Here is a 19045-nt window from a genome sequence, read left to right as displayed (position 1 = left end):
AGACACAAAATAAGATTAATAAATTGTCTGGAAGTAATAAAATTTTAAGAAATATGAATAGAACTAGGAAAATTATTACGAATGGGTCGTGATATATATTTATGATACTGCCAGAGGACGAATCTTTAAAATCAATTTTCATTTAAAAGACAATCACCTTTATCGTGGTACGACAGTTTCGTACTAGATTAAAGAAACAGTTTGAATTTTATCTTTAATCTAGTGCGAAACTGTCGTAGGCGTAAGATGCTTAAGCCAACCAGGATAAGGGTGAATAACCTAGAATCATTGCATATCACTGTTTATCTAGCTCATTTCTTAATAATTCTTCATTATCCTGGTTTTCTCCTTTAGTTTAACATTTTCCATTAATTGTTTTTCTTTCTCTTTCCAGCGATCCCATGGATGGTGAAGAGCTGTCGAAATGGAATAATTTTGTTGAATCCATTAAGTCGAAACTCACTGTCAAACAAGTTGTTGATGGTGTACGATCTGGTGGTTCATTATCCTTCGATTATTTACTATTAATTGTAACAGCCGAGTAAGTTTTCTACATACACAAAGTCATTAAACTGCTAAAGCCATACTACGCCTTCCAGCCCCTCTACCCCTTCCCCTTTAGCTTAGGTTTTGTAAGAAGAGAAACCATAAAACGTCATGTTTTAGTATTGAAATTTAGTTATGCCAAACCTTTTACAAACGAACACACCACTTGCCATAGACATGTTTAGACATGTTTATAATAGAGTAATGGTGGTGGTATTTAAGGTTGTAAGTGTTTTTAGTTAAAATGCCTGAATGTGTGTTTGAGTTGTTTCTAGTACTGATGTGTGTTTGTGTGGTTTATAGACAGATGATTTTCATGTTGATCGTATTAAATGTTGCATTTTTAATTGTTTGTTGGTTGGCTGGCTGTAAGCTGGTTCTTGCTACACAACCGTCTGTGGTTGTAATGTTCTTTTCCAACCGCTTTCCCGTTCTATGTCTGCATTTAAATGTTTTTCTTGTTTTTTTTTTTGGTTTTGCACTGTTCAATTTTTAATTATTTCTGAGTGTTTGTGTATTCTGTTACGTATTTGTAGCTCTTTAGCCGCATTGGGTTTAGTGGAAAATAATGCACCAAACATTACCGCTGCCATGTTGGTCTCCCCCCTAATGGGTCCCGTAATGTCGATAACATTTGGCACAATTATATCCGACAGAGAGTTGGTGGTAAGTGTACTAAGAGCTGCTACTTAAAAGTTTTCTATATTAATTATTTTTTAAATTCATACTTAATGGATACATGAGAGAGGTAAAGGTGTTCTTATTTTTAAAACATTTCAAAAGTTACTTTAAGAAAATCCCAACATTATAACTTGAGTTATTTTAAACTTATTGGCAAATTAAAGCAAATCAATGTTTTCCATAAAATGTGTCAAAATATGTTTAAAATATTAAAATATATTATTTTTTCTACCAAATATTTGCCTTGCTTATTTGCTCATTTCGACAACAATATGTATATTTTTCAATTTATATTTAAATCTCTTGTTCTGGACTGGACTGAATATTCGAAGAAATACAATTAAAATTTGTGGCTGCCATGCTGGTGCTGGTGGTCTTATGTGCCCACATATGGTTTTATATCTACAATTCATTTATAGTGTGTAAAAACATTATAATTCATTTAAATTGAAAAGTCATTAATTTAAACATTGTATGCTTAAATAAGAGGGCAATTTTGGAAGGTATTTAAAAATTTTTGTATATGTATTTTGAAATTTTAGTACCAAATTGAAATTTTAATACCAAACTGAAATTTTAGTACCAAAATCAATCCAAGGAATAATAATAGTGCTAAGAATATGAATAGGAACATGGCTAATATATGACTAGGAATAGGTTTACGAATAGTTCCAAGAATAGGAATATGGATTGGACTAGGAATCTGATTACAAAAAGGAATTTGACCAGGAATAGGAATTAAACTAAGAATAAGACTAATAGGTCTACGAACAGTGTTTGGAATACAACAAGGAATAGGACAAGCAATATGATTAGGTCTATAAATAGGAATTAATATAGGAATTAATATAAAACCAGGAATGAGGCTCGGAATATGATTAGAAATAGGAATGAGATTTGAACTAAAACTAGGATTATTACTAGGAATAAGTTCAGGAATTCAATAATGAATATGACTAGGAATAGGGTTGGGAGTAGCACCAGGAATATGGCTAAGAATAAGACTAGGAATAGGTCTAGGAATAAAGACTGAATTAGAAATAGGAGTGAGATAAGAAGAAAGGCTAAGAATAGTACAAGGATTATGACTATTATAAGGCCCAGAAAATTTCTGCACTTTTTTGTCAGGAATTTTCAGGATTTGCTTTTTAAGTTTTCTTCTTTAATTTACAATATTCACATTCGTTGTGATGACCAAAATAGTTGCTAATCGAATGATTTTATTATATCCTTAGATTTTACAGTTCCATCAAACGATAGTCAGTAGGCAAACAAGCATTTTTGTTGAAATAACTGAATTTTTGTCACTCAACTACAATTTTTAATTTCTTAAACGAATTATTAAGGTGCCTAACATTGTAGCTACTAAGGATATTTATATCTAGAGCAAATAATAACATAGTAGTGGTTTAAATTTTTTAATATAAAATCTAATTTAAAATAAGAGCGGTAAAATCGGTTTCATAGTGCCAGAGATTTTTTGTGCGGTTGAGAAGTGGTAATTTTTAAGCCCAGAATAGCCAAACAAGTTTGAAGACCAAGAATTGGAGGCAACTCAACAAGAGTTGGATTCATCGAAAAGCAGGGAAATTGGGTACCATTCGATTTGCCGCCGAGAGACCTTCAATGACGATTTTGCATGTCCGAACGCTATAAAAGAAAATCAATTTTGCACCGAATCATGAAAAAACAAACATCCATGGCCTCTAATATAATATTCTGTATTTGGTGGGAGCAAAAGAGTCGTATCTATAATGAGCTTCTGAAATCTGACCTAGCCATCATAGGAAACCTGTACCGAACGCAACTGATTCGTTTGAAGCTAGCATTGTCCGAAAAAAATCTCAGAATATACGGACAGATATGAAACTGTAATATTACACCATGATATCATTCGGCCACATGTTACAGTGTCTGTTAAAAAGTGTTTCAATCGATCTGTATCTGTACTATTGGTTTCAATCAATGCACAACGCTCTCCGATTTTGGAACAAAGTATTCGAGCAGCTCTTTTGGCTCGAAATCCATATGTTGCCAGAAAAATGGGAAAAGGTCAGAGCTAACAATGGCCAATACTTTAAATAACTTTATACTATACAATTTTTCAAAACAAAAGCAAACAATTTTAAAAAATCCCGCATTTTTAATTAAAAAAATTTTACTTTTACAATAGCAAAAATTTAAATTTTAGTAATGAATTTAAATTTTAATAAAACATTGAAATATTGTTGTAAATTTAAATCTTAGTAAAAATTTTATATGTTAACAAAACTATTTTAGTAAATAGCTACTTAATTGAAATTTTAGTACTGAATTTTGGTACCAAATTTTGGTACAAAATTGAAATGTTAGTACATACTATATTAACTTTTAGTATAAAATTAAAATTTTAGTACTAAATTAACATTTTACTACTAAATTAAAATTTTAGTACATACTAAACTAAAATGTTAGTACTGAATTAACATTTTAGTACTAAATTAAAGTTTTAATACTAAATTAAAATGTTAGTACTGAATTAAAATTTTAGTACTAAATTAAAATTTTAGTACTAAATTAAAATTTTAGTACTCAATTAAGATTTTAGTACTAAATTACCATTTTAGTACTAAATTACCATTTTAGTACTATATTACCATTTTAGTACTAAATTAACATTTAAGTATTACTAAATTACTATTTTAGTACTAATTTAAAATTTTAGTACTAAATTACTATTTTAGTACTAATTTAAAATTAAATGTTTATTACTATATTAAAATTTTAGTACTAAATTAAAATTTTAGTACATACTAAACTAAAATGTTAGTACTGAATTAAAATTTTAGTACTAATTTAAAATTTTTGAACTAAATTAAAATTTTAGTACTAAATTAAAATTTTAGTACTAAATTATAATTTTAGTACTAAATTATAATTTTAGTACTAAATTATAATTTTAGTACTAAATTATAATATTAGTACTAAATTATAATTTTAGCCAAAATAGTTGCTAAATTAAAATTTTAGTACTAAATTATAATTTTAGTACTAAATTAAAATTTTAGTACTAAATTATAATTTTAGTACTAAATTATAATTTTAGTACTAAATTATAATTTTAGTACTAAATTATAATTTTAGTTCCAAAATTTAATATTAGTACTAAATTATAATTTTAGCCAAAATAGTTGCTAAATTAAAATTTTAGTACTAAATTATTATTTTAGTACTAAATTATTATTTTAGTACTAAATTATTATTTTAGTACTAAATTACTATTTTAGTACTAATTTAAAATTTTAGAACTAAATTAAAATTTTAGTACTAAATTAAAATTTTAGTACTAAATTAAAATTTTAGTACTAAATTAAAATGTTAGTACTAAATTAAAATTTTAGTACTAAATTAAAATTTTAGTACTAAATTAAAATTTTAGTACTAAATTAAAATTTTAGTACTAAATTAAAATTTTAGTACTAAATTAATATTTTAGTACTAATTTAAAATTTTAGAACTAAATTAAATGTTTATTACTATATTAAAATTTTAGTACTAAATTAAAATTTTAGTACTAAAATAAAATTTTAGTACTAAATTAATATTTTAGAACTAAATTAAAATTTTAGAACTAAATTAAAATGTTAATACTGCATTAAAAATTTAGTACTCAATTAAAATTTAGTACTCAATTAAAATTTTAGTACTAAATTAAAATTTTAGTACTAAATTAAAAGTTTAGTACTAAATTAAAATTTTAGTACTAATTTAAAATTTTAGTACTAAATTAACATTTTAGTACTAAATTAAAATATTAGTACTAAATTAAAATTTTAGTACCAAATTAAAATGTTAGTACTAAATTAAAATTTTAGTACTAAATTAAAATTTTAGTACTAAATTAAAATTTTAGTACAAAGTTAACATTTTAGTACTAAATTAAAATTTTAGTACAAACGTGAAAATTCTGTGCAATTTGAGTACCAAAATAATCCTTTAATAGTTAATTCTAATTAAGTACAAAATAGAAATATTCAGGCATGTGATGAAAAACGATCGTTTTCAAAACTGAAATCAATTTCAATTTAGGTGTGATGAATTTCAATTGATTTCATATTCAATTTTTGGTTCATTCCGTAGAATTTTTATAGCAAAAAACAACAAAATATGCAACTCTCCATTTGTTTACTTTAATTAAAATGTGAAAATTTAATTTCGGTAAATTCCTTTTGAAGTAAATTAATTGGAATTTGAAACTAATAAGACAAAATAATTCAAACAAACTCATCACACCTTTTGTCGTTTTGAAATCATTTTTGCATCTAAAATAGACATTTTAGTACCAAATTAAAGTTAGAATTATATTTTAGTGTTAATTCCAAATTTTAGTACAAAATTTGAATTTTAGCATCAAATGCAAATTTTAGTACTAATTTTATATTAGATATTGAAATTTCAGTTCCAAATTAAAACTTTAATACTAAAATTTAGTTTATGAATTATAGTTCTATGCTGAAATTTTGCGCCACATGTTGGTCTTTCAATTTGATTCTATCTTGTTTTATTACTTTTTAATTTTATGGTAAAAGTTATAAATAAAACCATCAAAAATTACTATATTTCAAATTATATTTCCATAATGCAGGTATTGTCAGAGCTTACTTTTGTGACAAATTTATGCAAGAAATAAATGACTGAATATTAAATGACTAAAATAAATGACAGTGAATTTTTTTGGCAGACAAATTGTATTTTTTTTTGTGTAGAAATAATATCAATAAATAAGGGTAATCACAGTTTACTAATGGTAAATTCAATTTAGATGCTTATTATCTAAATATTTCTACACAGTAGATAACAAATAGCTAATACTAAGATCTTGATCATTTAGTTTTTTTATATATTTTAATATATTCAGAGTTTAATTTATCACTATAAAATCTGTTAGCTTCCCTTTTACAATTTTATGCAATTCATTGTTTTCCATATGTATGAGTAAATTCACAAAATATTATTCAATCGTTTTAAACCATTTGTTATATGTTTTTACAAAACAATTATGCGATTTGTGTCAATTCAGCAAAAAAAAAAAAACCAAAAAAAACTCCAAAAAAGCACACAGCCGTATGCAGCAAAATACATTTATTGGACTCTTTATTATGTTTGACATATTTTAAACAGATCATCTGGCATTTTCACACAATAAATATTTAAAATCGGCAACAAAACCATTGCATATTTCAGGGGGGAGGACAAAAAACATGTTTCATTTGGTTTTAGTGCAAATGAATATGTTTTTCGTATGATAAAAATTAATAACATAAAATGGTGATCAATTTATAAAATGCATTTTATTTGTTCATGTGAAATGCAAGAGCTGAATGACATTTACACAAAAGTTACTTTGAAAATTGAGTTTTTATTTGGAACCTGTGTAATTTAAAGCAGGTGTTAAGTTTTTTCTTATTCACTTAAATAGTTGTAATGAATTTGTTTAAAATCGGTATAAGTTAAATAATTTTTTTCTTGTTAACAGAAAAATAAAATTCTTTTGAAATTTTTATTCAGAAAAAAATCTATTGAATACGTTTTATGAGAGCATTACAATACCGTATTCGCACGAGTATTTATGTGAGATGTGTTAACCTAGATTTTACTTCTTTTCTTTATTTTTTACTTCACTTTAGAAATCATGTCACATGCATTTTTGTAGTTTGTATATTTGGTAAATATATTTGCTGTTTTTATATTTATGAAGAAAACATTTCACTTGCCACCAAAAAAATAATACTGCAAACATAATGTATGTTAAAAGTATTTTTTTTGTCTTAAGAAAAAAATGTTTAAAAATCCACATACTTGAGGATTTTTCTTGGTTTTTTTTTGCATATTTTTCAACATTCAGGCTTTAGGATTCTATGTGTTGGAGTTTTGTTTAAATTTGTATAGATAAATTTGAAATGAATTTATAAAACAGGATAAGGATAAGGTGTTATTTAGGATGGTAGTTCTGCAGGTTTCCTATTGCAGGGATTTTATACCTTGACATGTGTTGCTATGGTGTAAAAGCTTATTTTTTTATAAAAAAAAATTTCTTTAAGGTTTTAAAATTACAATAATTCAAAATAAAATAAAATTAAACAAGTAAGAGAGCTATATTCGGCTGTGCCGAATCTTATATACCCTTCACCAAATTATACTTTAATATAAATTTTTTTAAATATTTTTAAATAACAAAATTTAATTTTTTTTAATTGTTTTTCAATTTTTTTTTTTTTAAATTGTTTTTAAATTCTTTTTTTTTGTAAAAAAAAGTATGACAAAAAAATTTTTGGATGAAAAAAAAATTCGGGTTAAAAAATATTTTTCCTGATTTTGACCCATTGTAGGTCCAACTTACTATAGCCTTATCTACATCGTTGCAATGGACTTATCTATCATTAGATATCCATATTGTCTATATTAATGACTTAGTAATCTAGATATAGATCAAAAATAGGTGAAAAATCTAGTTTGTCCCGGTTTTTTGCTCATATCTCCGTTATTTATGGACCGATTTTGCTGATTTTAAATAGCAAACTTCTCAAAAGCATGTCTGATAGAATTATTGAAGATTTGGATCCCGAAAATAAATTGGGTCTTCAGAAAATTGATTTCAACAGACAGACAGGCAGACATACAGACGGACATGGCTTAATCGACTCCGCTATCTATAAGTATCCAGAATATATATACTTTATAGGGTCGGAAATGAAAAATGTAGAAATTACAAACGGAATAACAAACTTATATACACTCAGGTCTCGTTTTATGCGATAGATGCGTTCCAAAAAAAGTCGCATAAATTGAATTCGCATAAAACGATACTCTAGCTTCATATAAAAACTAATGATTCATTCCAAAATTCTAAAAAACCGCATAAATTCAAATTTTAATTAAAAATCGCATAAAAAAATCAACAAAAATATATTTATTTCATTTACTTAAACAGTAAAAACAAAAACCCTTAAAAAAAACAAGTAAGAAAGTATGGTCGGTCAAGCCCGACCATATAATACCCTACACCAAGTAAATGAGTAAAAATATTTTTCTTTTAAAATTTCAATAATTTATATTTTTGAGTGATTTTCGGAAGTGGGGTTATATGGGGGCTATGACCAATTATGGACCGATCACCATGAAATTAGGTCGTGTGATTTATGTCTATATGAAATTTTACTATGTTGAATTTTGTGAGTATACCAACATTTTTAAGTGATTTAAGAAAGTTAAAGTGATTTTCGGAAGCGGGTCTATATGGGAGCTATGACTAATTATGCACCGATCGTAACAAAATTTGGTGACATGAATTTTGTGTATATAAAACTTATTTGGAGCGGAATTTGTGGAGATACATATATAAATTAAACATTTATGACCGAGAAAGTCCAATTTCGGGAGGACATTTGTATGGGGGCTAGGTGAAATAATGGACCGATTTCAGCCAGTTTCAATAGGCTTGGTCCTTGAGCCGAAAAAATAATATGTATCAAATTTCATCGAAATATCTTCAAAATTGCGACCTGTACTCTGCGCACAAGGTTTACATGGGCAGCCAGCCAGCCAACCAGACGGACGGACGGACGGACATCGCTTAATCGACTCAGAAAGTGATTCTAAGTCGATCGGTATACTTTAAGGTGGGTGTTAGACTAATATTTTTGGGCGTTACAAACATCTGCACAAACGCATAATACCCTCCCCACTATGGTGGTGTAGGGTATAATTAAACATTTATGACCGATAAAGTCGTATTTCGAGAGGACATTTGTATGGGGGCTAGGTGAAATAATGGACCGATTTCAGCCAGTTTCAATAGGCTTCGTCCTTGGGCCAAAAAAATTATATGTACCAAATTTTATCGAAATATATTTAAAATTGCGACCTGTACTCTGCGCACAAGGTTTACATGGACAGCCAGACGGACGGACGGGCATCGTTTAATCGACTCAGAATGTGATTCTAAGTCGATCGGTATACTTTAGGGTGGGTGTTAGACCAATATTTTTTGGCGTTACACACATCTGCACAAACGCATAATACCCTCCCCACTATGGTGGTGTAGGGTATAATTAGTTCATATTTATATTAAAGCTTATTTACTAAAAGCTCTTTATAAAAAGTTTTTGATTTAGAAACTAAAGTTTCATTAAATATTTCAAATGAACAAATAAAATTTCGTAAAAGCTTTTGTTGGAGAAAATAAAGTTTGGTTAAGAATTAAAAATGAACAGAAATATTAAAAAAAAATTATTTATATTAAATTTTATTCATTTTAACGAATATTTTGGTTTCTCAAATTAGGTTTCCAAGAAACAAAGTTCGTGGTGTTTTTCCCATGGTCCAAAAATATAGCAAATGCTTTTGTTTAACTATTAGCAAATAAAGCTATATTAAGCTTTTGAGCATTTGTAGAAGTTTCGTAATTTAAAATCTCCGTTTTTGTTTAAGAACTACATATTTGTAAATCTTAGAATTTTGTTTATATACTTACATAAAATAATAATCTATTCCTCGAGTATTCTCAATAACAAAAGTTTATTTTCAATTATATTTTTCTTTTCTTTTAACACTAACTGGGTTAAGTGCAGTACTTTTTTTTATCTTATTTCTGATGTATTGTTATTATTATTTTTATATTCTGGTTAAATTTTCTTTAAGTATTGTTTAATACTTAGTTGAGCTTGTTGAAAATTCACAAAATAAAACGATTGAAATATAATAATTGCAAAAGTAATAATATGTAGCAAAAAAATGAAAAGTAAATAAAAAGTAATTTTCATTTCAAATAAAAGGAATATATAAAGCCACATAAGACGAATACCGCTTATAATAAGTAGTTACATTGATATAACTAGTAATGACTTTAGAAGCGATCTCAAGAACTCACAGTCGTCAGTAGTAAAATCACAATCTTCCCCTAAAAATGTCATATAAATAGGAATATATACATTTGATAATAAATAAGTCATTACTCGACTACTTCCAAGTAATCCAGAAAGTAAGTAGTAGACATTTGTTTTTGCTGGCATATTTTAGGTTTATTTGATTACTATAATTTTGTCATAACTTTATATTACTTTTCCTGGCTCTTACTTATCACTCCACCTACTTTTCTATAGATATTCTCAGCACAATGGCTTGAATTTTGAAGTGTATTTATCACTCTCTATTTGTATCTACTTGTTTTATACTCTATCGTAATAATGATGATGATGATGTGAATAATGATGTTTCAATTAAATTTTAATTGAAACTCGTGTACGTATAAAAAGCAAATAAGTAAGTTGCTGCAAAATAAAATACAAATTCTCTGAAACAAGGTGGCCATAGAAAAGAGGAGCTAAAAAAGGATAAAAAAGGAAAAGAGTAGTAGACAAATATTGTAAATAGTCGCTGTGTAGTAACTAAAGACTTTGACTTGCAGCAACAGCAACTTTACACATATGATAAACTATAAAATTGATAATAAAATTGCATGTAGACAGGACTAGCTAAATCTACATACATACATATGTATACTTAGTAAGTGAATAAACTTTTAAGTATGTCAGCAGACATACAAGTGTCTATCATTTCTGAAGAGCAGGAAAATTTGTGATTAAAATCTGCACACTTTTACTGTTAATATTTTTTAGATAAAGTAATTTTGTTTAATAAAATGTTTCAAGTTCTACTTATATATAATGAAAATTTAAATAATTTAAAAGATTATGTATTTGAAAATAATAATTTCAAAAAGTTAGAAAAGTCTTAAATATTTTATCGTTTATAAAAATGTTAAAAAGTTTTTAAGTGTCAATTATTAATTTAAAAAAGTTTTGTCTACATACATATGTGTACTCCTAAATAATTTAGTTAAATGAAATTTATATATTTAATGTTTTTTTTTTGTTTTTAGCGCGTGGGCTTCATAACATTGGCAGTGGGCATGTTTATCTCTTGTCTATTTGGTTTCATCTTTGGCTTGATACTGGGTACAACGGAAATGCCCTGGGGCAGTGGCGATTGGCCGACAGAAGAAATGCGAGGCAGGTGAGTCAAAAAATGAAAATTTATTGATTTTAAAAGGGTTTAGTTTAAATTATAAAATTACGTTAAGTGTTGCAAATGCCAAAATTTAAGAAAAAACAAGTAAGAAATATGGTCGGTCAAGCCCGACCATATAATACCCTACACTAAGTAAAAGAGCAAAAACATTTTTCATTTAAAATTTCAATAATTTATATTTTTGAGTGATTTTCGGAAGTGGGCCTTATATGGTGGCTATGACCAATTATGGACCGATCACCATGAAATTAGGTCGTTTGATTTATGTCTATATGAAAATTTACTATGTTGAATTTTGTGAGTATAACAACATTTTTAAGCGATTTATGCACGTTAAAGTGATTTTCGGAAGCGGGTCTATATGGGAGCTATGACTAATTATGGACCGATCATAACAAAATTTGGTGACATGTATTTTGTATATATAGAACTTATTTGGAGCGAATTTTGTGTAGATACATGTATAAATTAAACATTTATGACCGATAAAGTCCAATTTCGCTAGGACATTTGTATGGGGGCTAGGTGAAATAATGGACCGATTTCAGCCAGTTTCAATAGGCTTCGCCCTTGGGCCGAAGATATTATATGTACCAAATTTTATAGAAATAACTTCAAAATTGTGAACTGTACTCTGCGCACAAGGTTTACATGGACAGCCAGCCAACCAGCCAGCCAGCCAACAAGCCAACAAGCCAGCCAGACGGACAGACGGACATCGTTTAATCGACTCTGAAAGTGATTCTAAGTCGATCGGTATACTTTAAGGTGGTGTTAGACTAATATTTGTGGGCGTTACACACATCTGCACAAACGCATAATACCCTCCCACTATGGTGGTGTAGGGTATAATTAATTGAAATTTTAGTGCTACATATGTATGTATATTTATTTAAATACATACTCAATTTCAGTATTCAATTTAATTTTTAGTACTAAATTTCACTTTTAGTACTAAATTTAACTTTTTTAATACTTAATTTAAATTTTAGTATGTACTAAATTTTACTTTTAATCAATTCAATTTAATTCTTAATGTACTAAATTTTAATTTTAGTATTCAATTGTGTATTAAATTAAAATTAAATAAGTATAAATTTTACTATTAAATTTAAATTTTAGTACTAAATTCTAATTTTAGTACTAAATTTAAATTTAGTACTAAAATTTAAATTTAGTACAAAAGTAAAATTTAGTACTAAAATTTAAATTTTAGTACTAAATTTAAATTTTAGTACTAAATTTAAATTTAAGTACTAAATTTATATTTGTGTACAAAATTAAATTTTTAGTTCAAAATTTAAGTGTTAGTACCTACTTAATTTTACTTTTAGCACTAAATTTAACTTTTAGTACTTAATTAAAATTTTAGTACTAAATTCAAATTTTAGTACAAAATTCAAATTTTAGTACAAAATATTTGAATACCAAGTTTTAATTTTGGTACTAAATTTTACTTTTAGTACATACTTAATTTAAATTTTAGTACTAAATTTTTCATTTAGCATAAATTCCTTTAGTTAAATTTTAGTATTAAATTTAAGTTTTAGTACTAAATTTTGCTTTTAGTACTAAATTAAAATTTTAGTACTAAATTAAAATTTTAGTACAAATTAAAATTTTAGTACTAAATTAAAATTTTAGTACTAAATTAAAATTTTAGTACTAAATTAAAATTTTAGTACTAAATTAAAATTTTAGTACTAAATTAAAATTTTAGTACTAAATTAAAATTTTAGTACTAAATTACAATTTTAGTACTAAATTAAAATTTTAGTACTAAATTAAAATTTTAGTACTAAATTAAAATTTTAGTACTAAATTAAAATTTTAGTACTAAATTAAAATTTTAGTACTAAATTAAAATTTTAGTACTAAATTAAAATTTTAGTACTAAATTAAAATTTTAGTACTAAATTAAAATTTTAGTACTAAATTAAAATTTTTGTACTAAATTTAAATTTTAGTACTAAATTTAAATTTTAGTACTAAATTTAAATTTTAGTACTAAATTTAAATTTTGGTACTAAATTTAAATTTTAGTACTAAATTTAAATTTTAGTACTAAATATAAATTTTAGTACTAAATTTAAATTTTAGTACTAAATTTAAATTTTAGTACTAAATTTAAATTTTAGTACTAAATTTAAATTTTAGTACTAAATTTAAATTTTAGTACTAAATTTAAATTTTAGTACTAAATTTATATTTTAGTACTAAATTTAAATTTTAGTACTAAATTCAAATTTTAGTACAACATATTTGAATACTAGTTTTAATTTTGGTACTAAATTTTACTTTTAGTACATACTTAATTTAAATTTTAGTACTAAATTTTTCATTTGGCATAAATTCCTTTAGTTAAATTTTAGTATTAAATTTAAGTATTAGTACTAAATTTTGCTTTTAGTACTAAATTGAAATTTTAGTACTGAATTAAAATTTTAGTACTAAATTAAAATTTTAGTATTAAAATTTTAGTGCTAAATTAAAATTTTAGTACTAAATTAAAATTTTAGTACTAAATTTAAATTTTAGTACTAAATTTAAATTTTGGTACTAAATTTAAATTTTTGTACTAAATTTAAATTTTAGTACTAAATTTAAATTTTAATACTAAATTTAAATTTAGTACTAAATTTTAATTTTAGTACTAAATTTTAATTTTAGTACTAAATCTTACTTTTAGCACTAAATTTTTATTTAGCACTAAATTTTTATTTAGCACTAAATTTTATTTTGGGACTAAATTTTAGAACTAAATTAAAATTTTAGTACTAAATTTTACTGTTAGTACTAAATTTAAATTTTCTTACTAAATTAAAATTTTAGTACTTAATTTATATTTTACTACTAAATCTTACTTTTAGCACTAAATATAAGTTTTAGAACTCAAGTAAAATTTTATTATTAAATTTTAGTACTAAATTTCATGTAAATTGAAATTTCATTATTAAATTTTAGTACTAAATTTTACTTTTAGTACTTATTTTAAATGTTGGTAGAATTTCTTTTATTTTTTAATTTTTTTTTTAAATTATTTGGAAAAAAAATATATGAAAAAAAAAATTTTTTTTGGAGAAAATAAATTCGGGTTAAAAATATTTTTCCCAGTATTATCCATTGTAAGTCCAACCTGCTATGGCCTTATACATATATGTACGTCGTTGCAACGGACTTTTAAATATATTAATTAAATATTAATGACTTTATATTTCAGCAATTTGTGGGCCGAATTTTCTCAAATTTGAATAGCAACCGAATCGGTTAAAAAATTGCGTATATATTGATTTATGAATCATGTAAGTTATTTGCGGTCTACGGGAAGTTGATTTCAACACAAAGACCGACAGTCAGACATGGCCATATCGACTCCGCTAAATGATGCAATTAAGAAATGTAGAAACTAAAAATGGAAGGACAATCTTATATATCCCCTTGCCACTCATAGTAAAGTGTATATATTCTAAATTTCTATTTTTAAAAAGATTTTTTTTCCTCTTTAAAATAATTTTTTGTATGACTTTATAAATCGATCTAAATTTTGACCCACATTGTCAAATGCAAATAGTACTTTAGACCAAATAACATTTGTATCCAAAAACCATTTAAATTGTAAACAAAATTTCGCTTACACAGACATACAAATATAATGGCTTACAAATAAAACCCACAGATAAACAATGAAGAACGAAAGAAAAATAATGTAAAGAAAAAATAAGCTCAAAAAAATCCAACATTTAAAACATAAATGCTTAATGTTGCCATACAAACAGACACTCACTCATATGTATGTAAATACGCTAAATTTTTGGCCAACACAATTGTGTTATGTTGCTAATGAGATAAATGCTTAAATCCAGCCAAAAACTAGAGAAAAAAACTGCTGCCACAAAATAAAATGATATAAATATAGAAATTTATAAAATTGCAAAACAAACATGTAATTTAGAATAAACTGTGGAAAAAAATTGACATACATACATTGATATAAAACAAACAAAATTGAAAATTTCAATTAAAATTTTGTGGTGTAATGATAAAAACTGAAAAATCAATAAAAGAAAAAATATATTTGGGTGTGTAGAATAATTCATAATCCAAATAGATTTAAACTTTTAGTGCAAGGACTGCTACCTCCTTAGCAGGGTATAAAAATACCCAATTTATAATATCGCCAAATTTGTTTAATTCTTTTCACTCTTGCTATATTAAACATTTATTTTTGCTCCTCATATTGTGTGTAAAATGTTTAAACGAATAAGTTCGATAATTGAAAATTATTCAATTCAATTGCAATAATTTCAAATTTCTGTTTGTGACATTTTTTCCATTCACCAGCACAAATAATGCACAATTGTGTAGAAAATATCAACAAAATGAAAACAACAACCGCTGGTCCAACAATGTTGAAATTGTCAGACACACTCACACAAAACTAGTTGCAGCAGTTTAATAAAGAATCCACAGAGTCAAGAGGACAAGAGCGAAAACAAGTAGAGCTAGCCATGAGGGGAAGGACACCCTTCCGTTATAAAATAATAAAGGCAAAATCACTTTCACAATATGCAACAAAGGCAGCATTAAATACAAACCCTACATGTGTGCATTTGAGTAGACTTGCATTTGTGTGGAATGCTACAAACTGTCGAAAAGATAGGTCAAATTCAACATATACTTTTTAAAAAAAATGCTGCAAATTAAGTTTTTTTTTCTTTAAAAGACACCATGGAAACTTACAGCGAGAACTTTATCTTTTCCAGTGCCTTTTTGTTTTTAATATGTCATCAACATGCAGCAGCACTAGCAGTGACAACAAATTTACCATAAATATTACAAAACAGTTCAGCACAAAAACAATATCAATAAACATACATATACATATACCCTTTATAAAATATATAAAACAAACGCACTGTCCTCAAAAGGAAACAAAGCAAACAACCGACTGACTGTCTTTAGCAGCCACATCACACTCTCAATGAACTCTGGCAGACACAAAAACAAACACACACAACAATTTTGAGCCAGCCTGGCTACAAAGCATTTAAATTTTTCTCTTGTTGTGAGGATTTAAATATTTAAAAAGTCAAACACTTGATATCAATAGAATACAATGACAGCAGGGATGATAACAACTGCTGGGCTAAATGATAAAGAATTTCAATAAATGGAAATTGGGGGGTCAAATAATAATGTAATCGTACTTTAGTACTTAAATTTTTAAGTTTTTTGACTAAAATTTGCATACTATATAGGCAGTTATATCTTTTATATTTTCAATTTGAGCTCTAAATTTTCCATTTAGTACTAAAATTTTAATTTTGTTATAAAACATCCTTTCATTAAAATAGAATTTTTTGTACTAAAATTTAAATTTGATGTCAAAAATAAAATTTAGTACTAAACATTAAATTAAGTGCTAAAACTGAAATTTAGTACTAAAATTGAAATTGAAATTTAGTACTAAAATTTAAATTTAGTACTAAAATTGAAATTGAAATTTAGTACTAAAATTTAAATTTAGTACTTAAATTGAAATTTAGTACTAAAATTGAAATTTAGTAAAATTTAGTACTAATTTAGTACTAAAATCTAAATTTAGAACTAAAATTTAAATTTAGTACTAAAATTTAAATTTAGTACTAAAATTTAAATTTAGTACTAAATTTATAAATTTTGTACTAAATTTATAAATTTTGTACTAAAATTTAAATTTAGTACTAAAATTGAAATTTAGTACTAAAATTAAATTTTAGTACTAAAATTGAAATTTAGTACTAAAATTGAAATTTAGTACTAAAATTGAAATTTAGTACTAAAATTGAAATTTAGTACTATAATTAAAATTTAGTACTAAAATTGAAATTTAGTACTAAAATTTAAATTTAGTACTAATATTTAAATTTAGAACTAAAATTTAAATTTAGAACTAAAATTTAAATTTAGAACTAAAATTTAGTACTAAAATTTAAATTTAGAACTAAAATTTAGTACTAAAATTTAAATTTAGAACTAAAATTTAGTACTAAAATTTAAATTTAGTACTAAAATTTGAATTTAGTACTAAAATTTGAATTTAGTACTAAAATTTAAATTTAGTACTAAAATTTAAATTTAGTACTAAATTTAGTAGAAAAATTTAGTACAAAAATTTAAATTAAGTATGTATGTACTAAAAGTAAAATTTAGTACCAAAATTTAAACTTAGTATTAATATATTTGGTACTAAAATTTAAATTTAGTACTAAAATTTAAATTTAGTACTAAAACTTGAATTAAGTGCTAAAAGTAAAATTTAGTGCTAAAAGTAAAATTAGTAGGTACTAACACTTAAATTTTGTACTAAAAATTTAATTTAGTACACAAATATAAATTTAGTACTAACATTTAAATTTAGTATTAAAATTAAGTTTTAGTACTAAATTTTTACTTTTAGTACTAAATTTTTACTTTTAGTATTAAAATTTAAATTTAGTACTAAAAGTAAAAATTTAGTACTAAAAGTAAAAATTTAGTACTACAACTTAAATTTAATACTAAAATTTAACTAAAGGAATTAATGCTAAAAGAAAAATTTAGTACTAAAATTTAAATTAAGTATGTACTAAAAGTAAAATTTAGTACCATAATTTAAACTTAGTATTAAATATTTGAATAAATAAAATTTAAATTTAGCACTAAAATTTGAATTTAGTACTAAAAGTTAAATTTAGTGCTAAAAGTAAAATTAACTAACACTTAAATTTTGAACTAAAAATTAAATTTAGTACACAAATATAAATTTAGTACTAAAAGTAAAATTTAGTACTAAGAGTAAAATTTAGTACTAAAATTTAAATGTAGTACATACTAAAATTTAAATTAAGTACTAAAATTGAAATTAAGTACTTAAATTGAAATTTAGTACTAAAAGTGAAATTTAGTACTAAAATTGAAATTTAGTACTAAAATTGATATTTAGTACTAAAATTTAAATGTAGTACATACTAAAATTGAAATTTAGTACCAAAATTTAAATTTAGTACCAAAATTGAAATTTAGTACCAAAATTGAAATTTAGTACCAAAATTTAAATTTAGCACTAAAATTTAAATTTAGTACCAAAATTTAAATTTAGTACTAAAATTGAAATTTAGTACCAAAATTGAAATTTAGTACCAAAATTGAAATTTACTACCAAAATTTAAATTTAGTACTAAAATTTAAATAAGTACTAAAAGTTAAATATAGTGTATCAAAAATTAAAATTTTACTTTTAGCACCAAATTTAAATTTTAGTACTAAATTTAAATTTTTGTACTTAATTTAACTTTTAGCACTTAATTTAATGTTTAGTACTAAATTTTATTTTTGAGATCAAATTTAAATTTTAGTATTAAATTTAACTACTAAATTTTAATTTTAGTACTAAAACTTTAGTCTAAGTGTAAAATTTAGTACCAAATTTAAAATTTTAAAAATGAAAATGTATGTAGGTACTAAATTGCTAATCTAATCAGTATTACAATCTGACCCCTTTCTGTTAAGCATGCTCTCAATATCTATTTACAGAAACTCTTTACCATTTAGTCTAGCAGTTGTTATCATCCCTACTATCCATTGTAAACTGATTCTATTGATATCAAGTTTTATTTTTTCTTTTTAGTATACAATTTTTAATTTCTAAAACGTTTTAATTTTGAATTAAAATTTCTTATCAGTACAAAAAAATTTTAATTTAGTTCTAAAATATAAATTTAAAATTTAA

General features: G+C 24.5%; 2 protein-coding genes across 2 annotated transcripts in view; one reads left to right on the top strand and one right to left on the bottom strand.

The window, feature by feature from the left end:
- Positions 1-19045, bottom strand: part of LOC135950898 (uncharacterized) — a 315472-nt gene that overhangs the window by 242343 nt on the left and 54084 nt on the right. The gene's annotated exons all lie outside the window — the stretch shown is intronic.
- LOC135951308 (uncharacterized) overlaps positions 1-19045 on the top strand; it is a 106161-nt gene that overhangs the window by 36953 nt on the left and 50163 nt on the right. The window contains exons 6-8 of the mRNA XM_065500931.1: positions 395-541; positions 1083-1212; positions 11147-11280. Coding sequence (XP_065357003.1) covers positions 395-541; positions 1083-1212; positions 11147-11280 — 411 coding nt within the window. The remainder of the gene's footprint in view (positions 1-394; positions 542-1082; positions 1213-11146; positions 11281-19045) is intronic.

This window comes from Calliphora vicina, chromosome 2, assembly GCF_958450345.1.
Source record: "Calliphora vicina chromosome 2, idCalVici1.1, whole genome shotgun sequence".
Taxonomy (NCBI): domain Eukaryota; kingdom Metazoa; phylum Arthropoda; class Insecta; order Diptera; family Calliphoridae; genus Calliphora; species Calliphora vicina.
Note: the sequence above shows the minus strand (reverse complement) of the source record. Positions and strands in the feature narration are given on the sequence as shown.